Genomic DNA, 20171 nt, shown 5'->3' with positions numbered 1-20171 from the left:
TTAATACATTTGTAAATATTTTACCATATAATGCATTCTGATTTTTTTTTAATTTAATTATAGGTACAATAATCGCACATATCGCATTGATGATATCAACTGGGATTTTACTCCAGAGCAAACATTTAAGAAATCAGACGGCAGTGAAATCAGCTTCATGGACTACTACAGATCAGTATGATTTTTCATTAATTATTGGCAGAAAATTTCAAATATATACTGACAAATATTGCATATTACTAGAAACCTGGTATAATAATCCATATCGTATATTGGAAAATGCAGATGATTGTGAATCACCAGGGCATGGGGGATTTAATGATATTAATTTTGTAGTCCTTTTTCTAAATAAATGACAACTCTTTCCTATGTTTCAACTGTTGGCGGTAGTCCAACTGGAATTTTAGTCACTCACCTGAATCCCTCCAAAAAACTGGTCTAGTATTACCTTCATTTGACTACTTGAATATGACGCAGATACTTCTACCTCCGCTGATGCCGAAACTCCAGTATCGCTATATGTCCTGGTGATTTCGGCGGGCCTTAGTGAGGCTTAGCTAGCGACGTCGCTGGGGTCCGGACTGCGATCGGAATCGGGGAAATGGCAGGTAAGTGATTCCTCATGAGGGGAATCGTGCGCGACGCAGTCCAGGCCTTCAGTGTAGTAGATGCACCAGAGGCGGCTGCGGGTGAAGGCCTCGTGTAACGTGTTCTCACTAAGGTGGCCGGGGCCATATCCTCTGTCGCCGGGGATGGGTAATAGACGTATTACTTAGTGTCTACTACTGCTCCCCCGGCCGCTCCGACGTAACTTCGGTTACGGATTCCCACCTCTGGGTTGCTACTTTTGACCACCTCGTGTGTGAGACATTCGCAGTTGTGCATACTTCTGCAGGCTGGTTATCTCAGAGGTCTGGTCTGTCTCCCTGTGTACCCCGGCGTGGCTGGTCAGTTGATTCAGAGTCAATTTGCAATAGCAATTTTTGTATTTATGCATTGTATGTTACTTTCATGCTAGCTGCTGTATATACAATGTCTTTGTTTTCAAACTGTCAGTGATATCCATCACTGTTTCTCCTCATCCTTCAGAAAAAGTGTGTGGGGTTTTTCATATGTGAAGTGGGTCACATTGCATTTATACTGTACACCGTATGGGATCAGTATGATTTACTGCCGGCCGGTGTCGGGCTCCCTGTGTAGGTGTAATGACAGGCGTCGGGATTTCGACGCCTGTCATTAGACACTTGCCGGGATTAAACAGTCGGGATGCCGACGGTCGTCATTGAAACCATATGCATCCATACCTTTTATCTATCACACATTAGTCATGTCTGAGGCTAATGGTGAGAAGGGTGAGCCTCCGGTGCTCAAGTCATGTAAATCCTATTTTGCAGGCTTGTCTGAACAGGATTTTTTGCAAGATGGATTGTGTATCTGGTACACCTGCACCTACTGTACACAAGAGCCATCTTGGGTGGCGTCGTGGTTGCAGGTTTTGTCGCATATGGTGGATAAGGTCGCAGCGTTGCGTGCTCCTACCATGATATTACCTCCTACTGCAGTTGCATCCTTCTTTGTACATGTCCCCTATGAATCCCTGTTGGTTTGATTCTTCTGCTCACTCTAGTCAGAGTATGCTGCCATCTATATATAGCCCCCTCAGCAGGTGGTACAGGCGAATAGACCAGTGGCAGTAAAGAAGCAGGAGCATAAGAGAGGTTCTCTTCAGACATTGCCTCAGGATTTCTGACTCCACCTCCTCATCACACTCTGATACTCAGACTTCTGGGTCTTACTCAGCGGAAGAAGACCATCAATCCTCTGTGAATGTCCCCTCTCTAGTGAGAGCGGATTGATCTGTCCTCAGTGTAGAGCAGTGTTGGCTAACCTTGACACTCCAGCTGTTGTGGAACTATATATCCCAGCATGCCCTGCCACAGTTTTAGCATGCCCTAATAGCAAAACTGTAGCAGTGCATGCTGGGTTATGTAGTTCCATAACAGCTGGAGTGTCAAGGTTAGCCAACACTGGTGTAGAGAAAGAGGAGGTGCCGCCGAAAGCAAAGACTCCGGCTTTAAGACGCCAGAAGGTGGCAACTGACGAATCTCATGTCTGAAGCATGGTGTACTCCAAATAAGCATTTCCATACTACAAGGAATTTAACCTCTCAATATCCACTTGCTCAGGTGAATGTAACAAATGGAAAGTTCCTCCATCAGTAGATTCTCATGTGACTAGATTAATCAAGAGCTCTAAGTTACCCTATTCCTGCAGCATCCTCTTTGAAGGAGGTTACAGATAGAAAACTTGATAACTTTTTAAAATCAGTGTTTTCATTATCTGGAGCTATTACCAGGCCAGCTATGGCTGTAGCCTGGGTTGCCAAGGCTATGGAAGAATGGACGAAGTCTCTGGGGGATAGCATGCCTAATGTTACCAGAGAACAGCTGTCTTCCCTCTATCAGATGCGGGAAGCAGTTTATATATATATATATATATATATATATATATATATATGGGGGAAGTGGTCATTGACGCAGGTATCTTAGCTTCTAGGAGCTAGAAGAACCCTTTGGCTAACAACCTGGACGGCGGATACAGGTTCCGAGAAAGCCCTGGAATCCTTGCCTTTTGTGGGGAAGGTAGTGTTTGGACCAGAGCTGGATAACATAGTGTCTTCTCTGGCGACATCTAAATCTGCGGGGTTGCCATCTACGACTACCCCTAAGTATAGGCAGTTGTCAGCTTGGTCCTTTCGCCCACAGGGTAGGGCAAAGGGACAGTCTTCCTCTAGACAGGATAGTTCCCACAGGAGACAGAAGACCAAGAAATCCTGGTCAGCCAAGCGTCCTGCTTCCAAGCCGGACGGAGCCCATTGCCTGATGGGGCGGGCCTCCCTCTGGGGGGTCTCAGGGTTGGAGGTTGACTCCTACAGTTTACTCAGGCCTGGCATCAGACCACGACAGATGCGTGGGTTCGAGAGGTGGTCTCTCAGTGTTACGCCATCACGTTCCTGAGGCATCCCCCTCAAAGGGTTGTTGGTACAACCCTGCCTTTAGACCCGGTCAGGTCTTCGGCCTTCCTTGAGTCTATTGGGGCCCTTCTGAGGTCAGGAGTCATAATTCACGTTCCTTTGACGCAACAGGGAAGGAGTTATTATTCAAATGTTGTTTTTGGTACAGAAACCAAATGGGTCACATCGCCCTATCCTGAATCTGAAGTCTCTCAACAGATTCATCAATGTGCCCAAATTCGGTATGGAGACTCTACAGTCAATTATGCTGGCAATGGAGCCTGGAGATATTATGGTCTCCCTGGACGTACAGGATGCATATCTGCATGTTCCGCTTGCACAATCCCACCAAAAATTACTAAGATTGGTGGTAGATCAGTAGCATTACCAATTTCAGGCTCTACTCTTCGGGCTGGCCACAGCCCCTCGGGTATTTACCAAGATAATGGCAGTGATGACTGCTCATCTCAGACGACAATGGGTCAGGATACTGCCATATTTGGACAACCTCCTGATATTAGCACAATCGCAAGAGTTGTTGCAATGTTATCTGCAGATAACCATTGTCTGCTTACAAGAGCATGGCTGGATAATAAATTGGAAAAAGTTCTATCTTTCTCCAACTCAGCGGATAGTGCACTTGAGGGCGCTGCTGGACTCTCTGGACCAGAGGATTCTCTTACCAGAGGACAAGATTGCGGCACTACAGTCTTGTGTGCGCGGTCTACTTTGCAAACAAAGTGTGTGTTAGTTCACCTGGCAATGCAGGTGCTGGGCTCCATGGTATCCACATTGGTTGGTGGCATATGCCCAGGTCCATGCAGCAATGGATTGTGTCTCATTGGTATTGTCAGTAACATTGGATAAAGTCTCAGATGATCTGCATCTTGCCAGAAGTTCGGCTCTCCCTCGCTTGGTGGCTGGAGATGACTCATTTAGACAAGGATCGTCCGTTATAGGTCCCAGATTGGGTACTCCTCACCACAGATGCAAGTCTGCGAGGATGGGGAGTGGTGACAGAGCGTCACACCTGTCAGGGAAGGTGGATGACTCAGGAAACTCACCTACCGATGAATGTCTTGGAGCTTTGTGTAGTGCACAGAGCGCTCAGTCTGGCGCAGGACTTTCTTCATGGCAGGCCTGTCCAGATTCAGTCCGACAACGCGACCACAGTGGCCTACATAAACCATCAGGGAGGCACACGAAGTCCGGCAGCCATGAAGGAAGTGGCGAACACTCTGTTGTAGGCCGAATGCCATCTTCAAGCAATCTCTGCAATATTCATCCCAGGAGTCCTCAACTGGGAAGCGGACTTCCTAAGGGCTAATTCACTCATACCAGTTTTGGCCGGGCGGCAAGAAGCCCGCCCGGTTTTTAGCCGGGTGTGAAAACTGGTAAATGTAGGGAATCAGCGGGTCCTTTCGCACAGCCACGGTACGGTCGCCGTCCAACAGCCGGAAATATCTGCTGTGCAGGACGGTGCCGTGCCGTCCCTGCACGCCAGTAGTGTGAAGGAAACAATGTTTCCTTTCACACACACTGGCTTCTGCCGCCCAGGCTTGTGCAGCAGTAGCTGCTGGTGCGCATGCCTAATAGGGGAAAAAAAAACCTCACGTAAAAAGCGTCTCAAAGCCGCTGCTTGTGAAAGGCACTGAGTGCCTGAAAAAAGCCGCCCGGCTACCCCCCGGTTCTTGCCTGACTGGCCAAAACCAGCATGTGTGAAATTGGCCAAAGTCGTCAGAACGTACACGCCGAAAAATGGGCTCTTTATCCGGACGTTTTTCAACTCCTGGTGGATAGGTGGTGTCACGCCACATCCACAAGGTCCCCAGGTACAGCTCCAGAACAAGGGATCCCTCAGCCGACCTTCGTGGACTCTGGTGGTGAGGTGGAACTTCATGTAGGCATACCTGTTTCCTCCGATACCCTCCTTGAAAGAGTTGTCTTAAAGTTCAAGCAGGAAGGCGGCAGGTTAATACTAATAGCTCCAGCCAGGCCCAGGAGACATTGGTTCACCGATCTGACAAGTCTATCCATAGACAGGCCATTTCCACTGCCTCTACGACCGGATTTGCAAGTGCAGGTTCCCTGCCTATATCTGGATTTACCTCGGCTGGCTTGACGGCGTGGCTATTGAGGCTTCCGTCTTAAAGGCCAGAGGTTTCTCTGCTTCTGTGATCCAAACGATGATGAGGGCATGGAATTCAGCCCGCATCTACCACAGGATTTGGCATTCATATTTTCAATGGTGTTCCCAAACATAATATGACCCTAAGGTTTCAAGTATTCAAGAGTACTTGCTTCTCTGCAGGCTAGGTTAGACTTAGGTCTGCGCCTGGCTACCTTGAGGGTTCAAGTTTCTGCTTTGTGAGTTTTGTTCCACCGTAGAATTACGCCCCTGGCAGATGTAAGAACATTTTTGCAGGAGGTTCTCGGACTGCATCCTCCGTTTGTCCCTCCGGTAACACCATGGGATTTATCCTTCGTTTTCAGGGCGCTGCAAGCTCCCCCTTTTGAACCCTTGGATAAGGTGGACTTAAGATGGTTGACAGCGAAGAAACTTTTTCTCCTCGCTATCTCCTCAGCTCGTAGAGTTTCTGACTTTGCAGAACTGTCATGTCGCTCTCCATATTTGAGTTTTCATCAAAATAGAGCTGTCCTTCGTACTAAGGCGGTTTACCGTCCGAAGGTAGTCTCCCGTTTCCATATAAATGAGGAAATTGCAGTCCCGGCTTTTCAGTCTTCAAACCTGTCTACAGGTGAAGCTTCCTGGATGTGGTTCGAGCCCTTCGTATCTATGTGGATTGCACCAGCTCCATCAGGAAATCAGATTTGCTCTGTGTTATATGGGTTTCACAAACAAGGATGGCCAGCTAACAAAAAGTCTTTGGCTCGCTGGCTGCGTACGACTATTGCTCAAGTCTATATACAGGCTGATCTCTCTGTTCCTAACAAGGTGACAGCACATTCTACTTCCGTCCATACCTTTATCAAATTCTATGATTTGATACTTTTGCCTCCCAGGATGCTTCCTTTGGGCGGCGGATTCTCTTCTTCTTAGGAGCATCCCCACCCTTAAGGGAACTGCTATAGGATATCCTTAAGGTTGATTCTGTGTACCCTATGGACCCTGAAGAAGAAAATCAGAGTTATGGTATAATATACCTTACAGAACTCTTTTTCTTAGAGGTCCATAGAGTCTACAGAGCACCCACCCTGACACACCTGGCCTCAGTTGGGATCTGTTCTTTGCTTTTTTTTTTTTTTTTGCTCTTCGTATTTTGAGAGTGTTTCTTGGGTACATTGTACTTCCTTCTCCATTTTTCGTCTCTTGCTTTTAGGCTTGTTTACAAACTGAATGCCTGTGGCTGGAGGCGGGGTATATAGGGAGGAGGATCAGTGCATGCTGGGAGCATTAAAGTTGTAGCTGTTTGGTGCAATGAATCTCTCCAACTACATACCCCCAAGGTAGATTCTGTGGACCCTATGGACCTCGAAGAAAATGAGTTACAGTATATTGTATCTTATCCACAAGCCATACTCTTATTTACTTATCTTTTAATGAATACCTTATTTAGTGCTGTTTATTGTATTTTATTGTATTTCTCTATCCTGTGAGGCTTGGTTAGTAAATTACTGATTCCTGGAAGAAATGTAGAGAGAAGTGATTTCTGTCAGATTCTGAAAATGCCCAACATTTTGTTTGACCTCCTTTATCTATTCCCAGTGTCATCATCCCCTTGTATTTAACGTAAATACAAATAGTTAATAATTATTTTTTTTACAACAAATACATTATTTGTTTAAAATATGCCTGTTAACCAATCAAAGCTAATTGGATGATATAAATTAAGCACCATTATATCATATATTGAACAGTTGAGATGACTGTCAGTCTGAAATGTTCTGGTGTTTGCTGGCTATTTCTTTTGTAAATAATCTATATACTAATACCTTTCTCTCCATATTCTGCATCTCCTGGGATTAAATGTTTTGTCAGAGCGGTGAAGTCTCAGCTTGGGGAAAGTAATTGCTGACAGCATCCCTTTCCATAACTTCATTAAGTTTTAAACTAAAACATTAGGCCTGGACAAATCATTCTGCGTTCAATCTTTAATGCTTGAATAAAAAGTAGAATTGGTATTGGCATTTTTGAGATGTTTTTGTCATGTAAATATTGTTGAATTAAGTTTTAAACTGCATACACACACAACGATTTTTTGAACTATTGTCGTTAAACGATAATCGTTTGAAAGAATCGTTCACTTTCTGAGTCAAATGATGAACGATTATCGTTCATGTGCGTTCACTTTTGTAGTTCAGTCAGACTTGTCAACTCAACGATTTTCATTAAGGGAATATGCAAAAATCGTTTGTAGTTAAAAAAAAATCGTTCATTACACTTTAAAAAATCTGACAGATAATCGTTCATAAAATCGTTGGTAACAAAATCGTTGAGTGTATGCAGCTTTAGACTTGTATTAAATTTGCTTATTTCTACTTCAGGGTCCATAGGGGGTCCACAGGGTTGACCTTGGGGTATAGGTTGGGAACCAAATCCGGGCACCACGCAGTTAAAGCTTTTAGCTCCCAGGATGCACTTGGGTCCACTCTCCCTATAACCCCTCCCCCCAGCCAGAGGCACCTCAGTTTAAGTTGGTGCCCGGCCGGAGTCGGGTCACCGTTACTGCAGGGGGGCTGCTTAGCAGCCCCTAAGCTTATAATTTATTTTAAAGAGTTTTATTTTATTATTTTTTACTACTCTTCAGAGCGGCAGCATCAGACTGTCGAATGGACGTCTAAGCTGCCGCTCCTACACCCCGCCGGCGCTGCGATGCCAGTACAGATCTGGGGATTGCAGCGGGACCCCAGAGTCTGTACTAGCCGGGCTCTGGAGGACTCCCTGGGCTGCTGCCGGATCGACGGGGACAGGTAAGTCGCCTGGTCACCGCTTGCGTGGTGGACCCGCGTGTACATGCAGCCTTATGCCTCCGGTCTCTGGGGACAGACCGGAGGCGCTAGCGGTGGTGGCGGGCTCCCCCTCCATGGAGGCATACCCCGCGTGTCCACAGCCCACCAGGGTTTATAGCGGCAGCGGGAGCCGGCATCCCGGGGGGTTAATTGCTAGCCAGGGGAGGAAGCCTTCCCTGTCTAGCGGCTCCTCCCCTCAGCTCAGCGCGCCTTTCAATACTACAATCTGGCGTCGCTGAGCTGCTTCCTCCCTTTTCTTTATCTGCCCTAATACAGGTGTACCTGGGGTGGTTCTGAGACCTCACATATATATACTTGTTAATATTTGTGAGGTTTGTCACATACTGTTGCGTGCTGCACGTTGCAATATTTTAGATGGAACTGTGTGTTGCATACGCTGATAATGGGTCCCTGCAGCTACTCTTAGCGTTAGTCAGGACCGGTATGGCTCTGCTTAATATTTCCATCAAGATAGTCAAATATATCTGACTAGGAGATTGCACACGATACTGCACCCATTATTGCTATCCTGCAAGTCATAGCCTGCAGGAATTAGTGCAGAGGATTTTAACTCAGAAAGGTTTATGTATGCGGCGCCATCTGGTGCCGGGCCCCTTGCACAACCCCCTTAAAGGGTGGTTTATTTCTCAGGATCCTCTCCTTTGAGGATCGCCGGGCGGGCCCCATTGTCGTCGCTCGCTTGGAGTTACTTCACCATACTGCCCTTTTCAACTCGGGGTATCTCGCAATTTCTTGCAGTTTACCCCTGTGTCACAGACTATCGCTCCCTGCCGGGGTTTTTCACAGTACATGAATTACCTCCGATACCACATCGGTCTGTCATTCCCCTTGCAGGGATTACCACAACGGCCACCCTGGTGGATGTCGTTTTCTACGAAATACTAAATGGCGTGATATACGCCCTGTGGTTACTTCCCAGTGGCTCTGCCGTGAACTGGATGGTGTATTTGGCTCTTTCCCTCTCACATGGGGGGAGCCGATTTCAAGTATTATTATCCCTGCTTTGGGGCTGGTAGCCAGGTTCATTCTGGATATAGAGAATGTCGATCCTGCACCTGTATCATACATTTCCCGTTTCTGCCCAGCGGGTGGATCTCATGGCGGGAGTCTGGCTGTCGCCAGATACGAGGAGTCACAAAGGCCTCCTGTTTCCCATTCCCTGAGGGTCCTCACAAGTAATGGAATCTCCTTCTGGGGTGGATTTGTATGTTCATCATCGGATTACAGGCATTAATACGCCTCCCATCCCAGCCTGGACGGATTTTACGGATCCGTAGGTGGTAGCTTTGCCTGAAATCAATGTACTCGTTTTCAGGGCCTGTTGCCCGTCCTACCATGGCCATCGCATGGTGATGCTTTTGTAATGTTTTTCCCCTCCAACACGTCTGGGGTTCAAATGTCTTTTGCCGCTTACATAAAATATGCAGTGGTCGTGTGGGATTACCTACATGGGAGGCCGGTCTTCTAACTTTCAGGGTTTCGGCTGCGACTGTATCCGCCGCAATACCCTATGGCTACGTTATGGGAAAGCAGAGGTGCAGACTCCTTCCATGGGGAAGATCTTGTTTGGTCCTGACCTTGACAAGATTGTTGCATCTTTGGCAGTATCACTAATGGAGAGATACTGTCTTTAGCTACTCCCACTACATTCGGACTAACTCTGTTAAGTCTTTTTGTCCTCAGGGTCAGCCTAAAGGCCTGTTTTTTCCTAGGCTGTCGGCCTCCACGGGGGCCACCATATCCAGTACTGAGCAGTCCTGGACTTACGGACGACCCTGTTTCTACGCCTGAGGATAAACCTTCAGCCTGACGGGACAGGTCTACATCTGGGGAATTCCAGAGTGAGGTACTGATTCTCAACGGCCTCTCATTGCTCAGGCGGCCTCCTCACAGGCGTTGTTCCATGGGCTCTTCTTCAGACGATCAGGGCCTTACATTCCCAGAAAGCTATACAGTCTTGGCGGTAAGCAGAGCTATTTCGGCCAGCCTCACTATCTCAGCGAGGGACTGGTTGTTCTACTTTCTTTCTGGGTCAGTGACCGACTGGTCCTCATTTGCCTATACTCTGTCTCAAATCCCTGAATCAGATTCCAAGGGTGCCTGGACTCAGGTGGAATCCTTCATGCTCCATCATCCGACATTTGGAACCTGGGGATTTTATGGTATATCTGAGTATTCAGGATACGTACCTACGGGTACATACAGAGCCCTCTCATCAGCATGGGTTCAGGTTTGCTGTGCCACAGCAACATTTGCAAGTTTCGGGCTCTGCCTGTTGGGACTGTCCTCAACTCCACCGGGGTTTACAAGCTTTATGGATTTTCTGGCAGTTCACCTGTTCAGTGTATCCGAATGCTCCTTTATCTGGGCGGCCTCCTGCTTTTAGCAGGATCACCGAGGTACTTTACCGCTAGGTCAGGCTAACCGTGGCTTCTTCTCGGCACAGATAAGTAGTCAACGGAGAAAAAGTCCTCCCTGCATCCCTCACAGGGTATTCTTCATCTGGGAGCACTGCTGGATTCTCAGAATCTTAGAATTTTTCTGGCGTAAGACAAGATCTCAGCTCTTCAACTTGGAGTGTGCGGATGTCTACGCAGTCGACATATGTCATTACTCTTGGTGATGCGCGGTCTACCAGAGTGTCTACCTTTTGGTAGGGTGGAATGTGCTCAATTACATTCCAGGCCTTGCCATAATTGACTCCTCCATAATTGGCCATCTCGTCCAGGGTATTCTTTGCTACAGACGGTGTCTGGTCCGCATTCGTTTCGAGGCAGCTGGACGTCTGTCGCTTCCGCCCTGCCACTTAACTTGTTGGAACTTTAGGCTGTCTTGGGCCTTCACTCTGGCCTAACCCATATGTCACGGTGACCCTGAATAGGTTCAGTCCGACAGTGTCACAACAGTGGCTTCCATCTAGGCAACACTGGTAGTTGGGTGGCAATGACAGGAATGTCATACATTCTGACATAGTCCAAGGGTCTTCTCCTGGCCAACTCTGCAGTGTTCATTCCGGGAGCTCTCCGTTGGGAAGCGGGCTTCCTCAGCCGTCACGACGTGCATTACGGGGACTAGTCTCTTCTCCAAGACAGGTTTCAACTCCTGGTGAGCAGAGAGGGCCTCCCTGAGGTGATTGATCCTTATGGCCTTCTGATCACACATTGCCGGTGTTACAGTCCAGCTCTAGGAGTACTGAAGCTACCTTCAGTGACTCTTTGTCAGTGAAGTGGTCCTTCCACTTTGTGTACCTGTGTCCTCCGGTCTCCCTTCTTCCTCGAGGTCTTCGGAAGTTTAATTAGAGACGGAAGGGCTTTCCTTCTGGGGGCTCCAGTTTGTCCCAGACATCACTGGTACTAAGATTTTCGGAGTCTCCTCATCGATGCTCCGTTCCTACTGCTTCACTATCTGGACCTGTTGTCTCAGGGTCCTTGTTTTTCCCTAGACCTGGATCGTTTGTCTTTGACTGCGCCCCTACTGTGGTCCTAGGGCTTCCCTGGCTCTGTCTTTATTGAGATGTTAGAGCAGATAGGCCAGACTTTGCTGGCATCTGCCACGGACTGTGTCATACATAATTCTTATGGTATCGTACTTGTCGATACGATCCTCCGGTGTCCAGGATTTCCAGATATTCTGGCATTCCTTCCGGCTGGCTTGGGTTTCACCCTCGGAATGGCCTTCCTGACAGTGCGGATCTCTACACTGTCAGTATGGTTAAGATGTGGAATTGCTCCACTCTGGTATCCAGTTCATCCTTTGGAGTGTTTTTCTGGATTATGCTTCCATTTATCCTCCCTAGGGGCTCCTTGGGAGTTAGTAGTGGTTCTTCGTTCCCTCCGGGGACAGTCAATGGAACCGCTGGTTGTGATAGCCATTACATGGTCTATTGCTTTGGCTCTCTCTTTCTCTCAGGGTATTTATATCGACCAGGTGAGTGTTGGAATTGGGAGCGTTCTCATGTGGCTCCCTCTTCTGGAGGGCATCATGTCAGGGTGTGAGTTTCTCTCGCCCTGTGTTTCTTCTTAGTGATTTTTAGGTTCCATATTATTCTGGAACTTATGGTACGGCCATTCAGTCCCCAGTCCTCTCAGCTGGTGTGGCCTCATTGACTGTAGTCCGGCCTCTGTGGGTTTATGTGATCCGTTCAAGTTCCTTACGGAAATCGAACTCCTTATTGGTGGTCTGATATTTCTGGTTTTAACAGGAAAGGATGGCCGGCCTATGGCCAAATGTTGGCTGGATGGCCTCGTATGTCTTCTTCAGGGGCCTACACATGGGTAGGCCTTTCTGTTGTTGATGCTTGTTTTTTCTCGGGCCATGTTACCCTTGTGGGCGGCTCGCTGTGGCGCCTTGGCTGTTTTGCCTTGCTAGGTGGCCACGTGGTCTTCTGTCCACACCTTTTTTTAAGGTTCTAGGCATTGGTTTCCTTTGCCTCTCAGGATGCTTCCTTTTTGGCGGCGGAGTCTCCTCTCAGCACAGGAGCGTCCCCACCCTTGGTTGAACTGCTTTGGGACATCCCCAAGGTCAACCCTGTGGACCCCCTATGGACCCTGAAGTAGAAAACAAGAGATATTGTAAGAACTTACATTTGTTATCTCTGTTTCTACGAAGTCCATAGGGTCCACAGGGCTCCCGCCCTGACGCACCTGGCTTCATATGGGCTATGTGACTGGTCACCGGTTTCCCGTCTCCTTTTCTGTGAGAATGGTTCTTGAGTGTTCCAGTTTTCTCTCTCTTTTTCTCTCCTCCTCCGGCCTTTGGCTACTTACAAACTGAGGTGCCTCTGGCTGGGGGGAGGGGTTATAGGGAGAGTGGACCCAAGTGCATCCTGGGAGCTAAAAGCTTTAACTGCGTGGTGCCCGGATTTGGTTCCCAACCTATACCCCAAGGTCAACCCTGTGGACCCTATGGACTTCGTAGAAACAGAGATAACAAAGGTAAGTTCTTACCATATCTCTTGTTTTTTTTGTTTATGTATATTATAGCAATATAACAAACAAATCACGGATTTAAAGCAGCCTGCTGTTATCCACAACCCCAAGAAGATAAAAGCAGGATTACCATCTGGACCTGTTTTCTTGATTCCGGAATTTTGCAGTCTAACAGGTATAAGACATGTTTTAAATGCAATTGTGGTTTGTAGTTATTTAGTGGTAGATTTACTAAAGCTTTCAAAACAGATAAGTGGTGGTGTTGCCCCTAGCAAGCAATCAAATTCTGTCTTATTTTTTTTCAATGATGTAATAGAAATGGCAGTTAGAATCTGATTGCTATGGGTAACACCACCAGTTTTAATTTTTTTGAATCTTTAGTAACTCTATCCCATGAAGTTTAGCAAATAACTTTTACCTCATGTGTTAATTAGAAATGTGTGCTGACCCCCATGTTTTATTTTTGGATCTGGAAATGATAAATTAAAAAAGAAAAGCTAAAATCATGTAATTTTGCAATCCAAAACCCGAATTTCGGATTTAGAAATCAGTATTCCTAACCGCTGGAAGATCAGGACCGAGACTCTGATTTATCAGGATCACATTAGAAATTTGTGTGGATTCGGATTTCTGGAGAATCAAACCGCACATCTCTATTGTTAATATAAAGAAGCCCTTTGAGGGTTGAATGCAGTATATATTTCAAAGACAGTCATCTGTAGCATTTTCTTTCACTTCATTTGTTAATAAGTACATGCATTTCATCCCCTTCTGCTTCCTTCTGTGTTCAGTAGTGGTTTCAAAAGGATGCATTTAGACAGGGGAGGAACAAGTGTCACTGTAACATTAATGAAACCAGTTAATACTGGCAACCTCAACAATGGATAGCTTAAGAAGCTATCTGCAAAGCTGAAAGGTAATTGCACAACCCACCTTAAGGTAATTGTTCCCAAACTTTCTTCAATCACAGAGCCGTAGAGTACCAGCATTTTTTTCAGGGCACGCCTAGACCAAATGTTTCTTATTGAGAAATTCAGCAAAATAAACAATTTTACTTACCTGTCATCCTTAAGGTGCATACACACTAGACTATATTTACACGATTTGCCGGATTCCGACGCATCGAAACGACATATCGTGTGAAATATGTCCAAATCGTGAGTGTCCACTCACGATGCTGATGCGCGTAAACCTCTGGTCGTACATCGCATCTTCAGAACTTGCCTACTGCAGGTAAGATCTGCCAATCTCGTACACGATCCGGTGGCATATTGTACAGTGTTTATGCCTGTACGATATGTCGTTCGGAACCGCAGGGAGATCCGTGCTGCAAGCTAGAAGACACAGATGCATGGACTGATCTCTGTCCGTGCATCTGTGTCTAAATAATGAATTAACCTGTGTAAAAAAACAAACAAAAAAAAAAACATGTTACTTTTGCGGTTCTCTCCATTGAAATCAATGGTGGGAACCGTTCATTGCTGAGAGGCGGAAGGCTTGCCTCTTTCAGCCAACCAATGAGCGTTCAGCGGCGGGGTTACCAGAGTGAAATTCCGCTGCTAATCTCTCATTAAGGAAGTTCTGTCCATAGAGGATGGTACTGTGTCCGGTGGCTCTCGTATTTGCATTTTTTTTGTTTTGCCAAGACCCCATGGATTACCTACATGGAACGAAGAGGAGCCAAACTTCGCATAGGAGACGGTGAGTATGGATATTTTTTTTTACAGGTACCCTATGGATTCTATTGGATAAGGGGAACGACAGTCTACGGGGATACATAGGTGAGTATGTGAGATAGTGTATGCATGTGTGTGCACGTGTGTATGCATGTATGTTTAATAAACTTTCTTCAGGATCCATAGGGAGACCTTGGGGTGTAGGTTGGATTTGGATCCTGGGCACCACACAGTAAAAGCTTTGCTCCCAGGATGCACTGGTCCATCCTCCTTTTACCCCTTCCCCGAGCCAGAGTCACCTTATAGTTGGTGCCCGGCCGGAGTCGGGTCACTGTTAACACAGAGGGGCTATTTAGCAGCCCCAAAGCTATTTTTTTTTTATGTTTTGGATAGGAAAAAAACTATCTTAAGAGTGTGCAGCAGCAGACTGTCTATACGACGTCTGCGCTGCCGCTCTGTCACCCCGCCGGTCTGGGGATCTCGCCGGGCCCCCCGGGTCTGTGCTAGCCATGCCCCGTGGTACATCCTGGGCTGCGGCCGGACATACGGGAACAGGTAAGAGCAGGTCACCACTTGCGGTGACCCGCGTATCAGCAATCCTACCTCCGGTCTCAGGGGACAGACCAGAGGTGCTGGCGTTGGAAGCAGGCACACAATACCCTACGCTCCACTAGACCACCAGGCACTTGTAGTTGGTAAGGGAGCCAGCGTCCCAGGGGTTAACTGTCGACCAGGGGAGGGGCCTTCCCTGTTTACGGCTCCTCCCCTCAACTCAGAGCACCTTTCCGCTGAGGTCTGGCTTGCTGAGCTGTTTCCTTCTGCCGCCACGCCCCCTCTTGAGGTCTCCCGCGGCCATTTTCTCCTGGTGCATCGCAGATCTCAAGACAGTGTGTTGTCCAGTCCCCCTGTGTACCTCTCCACTGGGTCAGTGTTTGCAGCACTATAACCTTCCCAGACACTGAATCTTGGCAGTTGATGGTAGTGCCAATTTGCAGTATGTAATATAATTCTGCATTGTATGTGACATATGTTTGCGCAAACTATGGCCCTCATTCAGAGCCGTACGCTCTGAGCAGAGCGCACGCTCTGAATGAGGGCCGCCCTGCATGAAAATGGAGCGTCCTCCTGGACGCTCGTATAGCTGTGGGTCACCACCCACAGCCTATACGAGCGTGCATTTTGATGGCCGCGATGGTCGTGACCATCGCGACCATCGAAACTGCGAGCCGGAACCTGCGGTTGAGGTTTTCAACCGCAAGCTCCGGAGTGATTTTGGCTCTATCAGAGCCAAAATCATTCCCACTGACATCACTAGTGATGTCAGTGGGCCGGCTTCTGACAGGAGGCGTTCCCGTGGGAACGCCCCCGTCAGGGAGGCACGCCCCCGGCACGCCCACCAAAGGGGGCGTGCTGTCAATCAACATCGACAGCACGCCCCCTTTGATCAGACACAACGAGCGAAGGACTTTCCTTCGCTCGTCGTGTCTGGCGCATGCGCACGACGGAGCTCCCTCCGTCGTGCGCTTGCTCAGTGCATAACATCGACCCACTTGCGAGCGGACAGCCGCTCGCGATGGGGTCTGAATCAGGCCCTATGTCTTTTCTCTCAATATGTCAGTTTATATCTATCCCTTTCCTTTACTACCAGCCCTAACAGGTGTAGTTAGGGTGGTTCTTTCACCTCGCCTATATAGATTACAATATTTGTGAAGTCTGTCACATATGGTTATGTGCTGCACGGTGCTATATTTCTGGACTAGTGAGTTGCATACGTTGTGAGTGGGGCCTGACAGCTATTTTTAGCGTTAGTCAGGTCCAGTATAGCGCTTCCTGATTTTCCAAATATGTTGTCAGACATGTCTGACAAGGAGGTCGTGCACAATGCTGCACCCTCTCTGCACGCCTGCATGCTATGTGCTGCAGGGGTGAGTAAGGAGGATTTAACTCAGGCGCTAATACTTTCTTTGTTCTGCACAAAGACAGTCTGTTTGCGCCGTCAGAAGGTCGTTATGAGAGGAGATTAATTCCTGCATTTTGTTTTCCAAATGCTCCGTATGACCACCAACCAGGCCCGGGAGTTAAAGATACTGTTATATACGTGGAGCACTCTGACTGATGTAAGCATTGATGTGAGCATCATTCTGTATACTTATATGATACGCACTTGAGGGTGAATCTTCAATTAAGATCAGAGCACCATCAACAGTGGCCATATTGAGGAGGATTTGGACTATTTCTTTTCTTTTTGAGATCCTACTATACTTTTGAACTTATTACACTATAAGATCTGTATTTGTTCATCTATTTTTCATGTCTTTGGAGAAAAATTTCTGACCGAACGGGAAAATCAACATAGAGACGGAAAAGGAGGGTAACTGTGTGTATAAAAACTTATATATAATCCCTCCACTCTATAAGTTATGTGTAATTTTTTGTATTATCTGTCAGTGATCGCACTGAGCGACAAAATATGTGGGTCCCAGGGACTCGCCACTTTAAAAAAAATGGGGTCCTACCTGATCATTTCTGTATCCCATCATAGTTTATTCTTTAGAGCTCCCCATTGGGCCTTCAGACCTCCCCACATGCCCATATACCCCTAGAATGCCCCTCTGATACTCCATTCCTGTGAATCTTCTGCATTAGACTATTCTTACATAGCGGTGATGCATAAAATTCTACAGAAACTGTAGTTTCAGCATAATTTTATGATTCACCACGGACCAATAAATACATTTTAAAAATATACTAAAAAAATGTTGTCTGCGTCTAGCTGTGCACTCTTCTGTCCTTTTAATTCTGTGTTAGCTGGATGGGGGGCGCTGCGCTCATGCTGTAGGTTCTTTTGGCTCCTTATCTTGACGTATGGGAGGTAGAGGTGGGGACAGGTGTAGGAGATGGGGAGCCGGCACAGGAGAAGTAGGTGGGGAGCCGGGCTCAGGAGTAGGAGGTGGGGAGCCGGGCTCAGGAGTAGGTGGTGGGGAGCCGGCGACAGGAGTAGAAGGTGGGGAGCCGGCGATAGGAGTAGGAGGTGGGGAGCCGGGGACAGGAATAGGAGGTGGAGAGCCACTGACGGGAGGATTTTGGGAGGGGATTTAGGGGTAGGCAGGGACAGGAGAAGGAGTTGGGTGCGCTCAGGTATTAGAGGGGAATGGGAGCCACATACAGGAAATGATAGAAGTGAGCTGGGGATAAGTGAAGTAAACAGGGGAAGGGGCTGGGTTCCTGGTATCAGATGTGGAGCGGAGCAGGGACAGGAGAAGGGGCTGGATGACACTGGGTATTAGAGGGGGTGGGGAGCCACATACAGGAGCAGGTGGAAGGGAGCTGGTGACAAGAAGAACAGGTATGGACAGCAGAAGGGGCTGGGTGACCCCGGGTATTAGAGGGGTTGGGGAGCCACATACAGGAGCAGGTGGAGAGGAGCTGGTGACAAAAGGAACAGGCAGGAGCAGCAGAAGGGGCTGGGTGACACCGGGTATTAGGGGTGGAGGGGAAGCGCGGATTAGAGCCAGAAAGTGGGGGACTGCTGGGACCAGGTGCGCTACTTTACTGTCGTCCTCATTTGCAGCAGGCACCTGGCTGGTTATTCCAAACATGCTGCTTTGGCCACGCTGTCCACAGGCAGAGGAGACGAGAGACTGGGGGCGGGGCCTTGTGTCTCCACAGTGCTTCTGGCAGCACATAGTGAGGGGGCGGGGCCACGGGTCTGCACTGTACTGCTGGCAATAGACAGCACACGCAGCCCAGCAGATAACAGCGGCCGCCCCGAGGTATTAAATTAGGACCGGCCACTCTGTACAGCGGCCCAGCCCTTCTGTCTTCTGCTCTTGACACTGAGCTTGGTCTCCAACTCCTGCTCCAAATAGCAGGAGGGGCGGCAGCGAATTAAATTTCTTACCGCTTCTGAAGGGATGGACAGGGTAGCTCTATTGGCTGCAGCGCACAGCATCTTAAACGACTCGGGAGCCAGGGATTGGCCGCAGTGGAGCGCATCCCCGGGACCCACCCATTCTACAAATGTGAGGCCCCGGTTCTCAATGCCAGGTAAAATACGCACTATAGCGCGTATTTGCGAACACTGTTGTGGCCAGTCCTTGATAACACTGGTATTAAATTTTAGCTGCTTCATTCCAGCGCTGAATTTGACTTATTTCTGTAGGTGCTATCAGTTGCCTGGCCCCTCAAAACACCCAAAAATGGGACAGGAGCCCCCTTGGGCGGTTTTGTTCTTTGGTCCTATCCTCTTATTGCGGGTCGCTTAGCGGTCCCAGCTTTTTTTACCCCATATGGAGTTACCTCAACAAACCATCCTTCCCTCTCAGGATATCCCGCATTGTTTGCAGTCTACTCCTGTACCCCAGTCTCACTCCCTACCAGGGATTACCGCAGTATATGCAATCCCCTTCGGTATCACAACAGTCTGTCATTCCCTTCCAGGGACTACCACAAGCCGTACAGCCACCCTGGGTGGATGTTTTATATAGTTCAGAGTTTGGCAGCTTCCTCTACAGCCTTTCAGACCATGTTGCGGAATGAAAGACCTTAGGCCTCTAAACGCCCTGTATTGTCATCCCAGTCTACACAACTATCAGACACAGAAGTGTCATCGGATGATGGGAGATTGGAGGATGCGGCCGATTCCCCTACTCTGGAGGTGGAGCCTAAATCAAGTATTAATGTTCCGGCTTTAGTGCGGGCGGTCCTATCCTTACTAGAGATAGTGGATGACGTTCCTGCCCCTAAATCCAAATACCCTCCGTTTAAACAGGTAAAGGAGTCTTCGGCAGTTTTTCCTCTTTCTAACCAGCTGGTAGACCATATGGTTGAGGCTTGGCAAGCACCTGCTAAGAGGTTTCAGCCACAAAAGTGTTTGACCTCACGTTATCCATTCTCTGAGGGGCACTGTAAGAAGTGGGAATCGCCTCCTGCGGTGGATTCTCATGTTACTCGCTTAATAAAAAGTGCCACGCTACCCATGCCATCCATTTCTTCCTTGAAGGATTCTACGGATAACAAGGTGGAGACGTGCCTGAAATCATTTTACACTCTCGGGAGTGGTTGCCCATCCGTCCATGGCTATCTCATGGGTGGCTAAGGCAGCAGAAGGTTGGGCAAATGTTCTGGAGTACACTTTACCCGAGTAGGCTCCTGAGACTCAGAGGTCTTTGGTGGGCCACATTAGAGATGCTGCTGCATTGGTGAGGCTTCTTTAGATGACAATCTGCTGACCTCCAGAGTCTTGGCCGCAGCTGTGTCTGCTCGCCGCTCTCTGTGGCTATGCTCCTGGAGGGTGGACGCTGACTCTAAAAAGGTCCAGGAGGCTTTGCCCTACAATGGGGAGATTTTGTTTGGCCCGGACCTGGACAAAATTGTAGACACACTAGCAAAATCTAAATCAGCATTTCTGAGATCAGCATCTGCATCTTCCAAGGCTGGAACCTCTTCCTTTCGGTCCTTTTGTTCTCAAGGAAAGCCCAAAGGACAGTCATTCCCTAGACAATCAACAACCACCAAGCCTAAGAAACAGGCCTGGAGCGCAAGATGCCCTTATTCCAAGTC

At 48.0% G+C, this 20171-nt stretch overlaps 1 protein-coding gene across 1 annotated transcript in view; it reads left to right on the top strand.

The window, feature by feature from the left end:
* The window catches only part of PIWIL1 (piwi like RNA-mediated gene silencing 1), a 414830-nt gene that overhangs the window by 215879 nt on the left and 178780 nt on the right, over window positions 1–20171 (top strand). The window contains exons 9-10 of the mRNA XM_088482106.1: window positions 64–175; window positions 12988–13108. Of these exons, the coding sequence (XP_088338232.1) occupies window positions 64–175; window positions 12988–13108 (233 nt within the window). The remainder of the gene's footprint in view (window positions 1–63; window positions 176–12987; window positions 13109–20171) is intronic.

The sequence above is a fragment of the Taudactylus pleione genome, unplaced genomic scaffold (assembly GCF_031769625.1).
Source record: "Taudactylus pleione unplaced genomic scaffold, aTauple2 ptg000282l, whole genome shotgun sequence".
Taxonomy (NCBI): Eukaryota; Metazoa; Chordata; class Amphibia; order Anura; family Myobatrachidae; genus Taudactylus; species Taudactylus pleione.
Note: the sequence above shows the minus strand (reverse complement) of the source record. Positions and strands in the feature narration are given on the sequence as shown.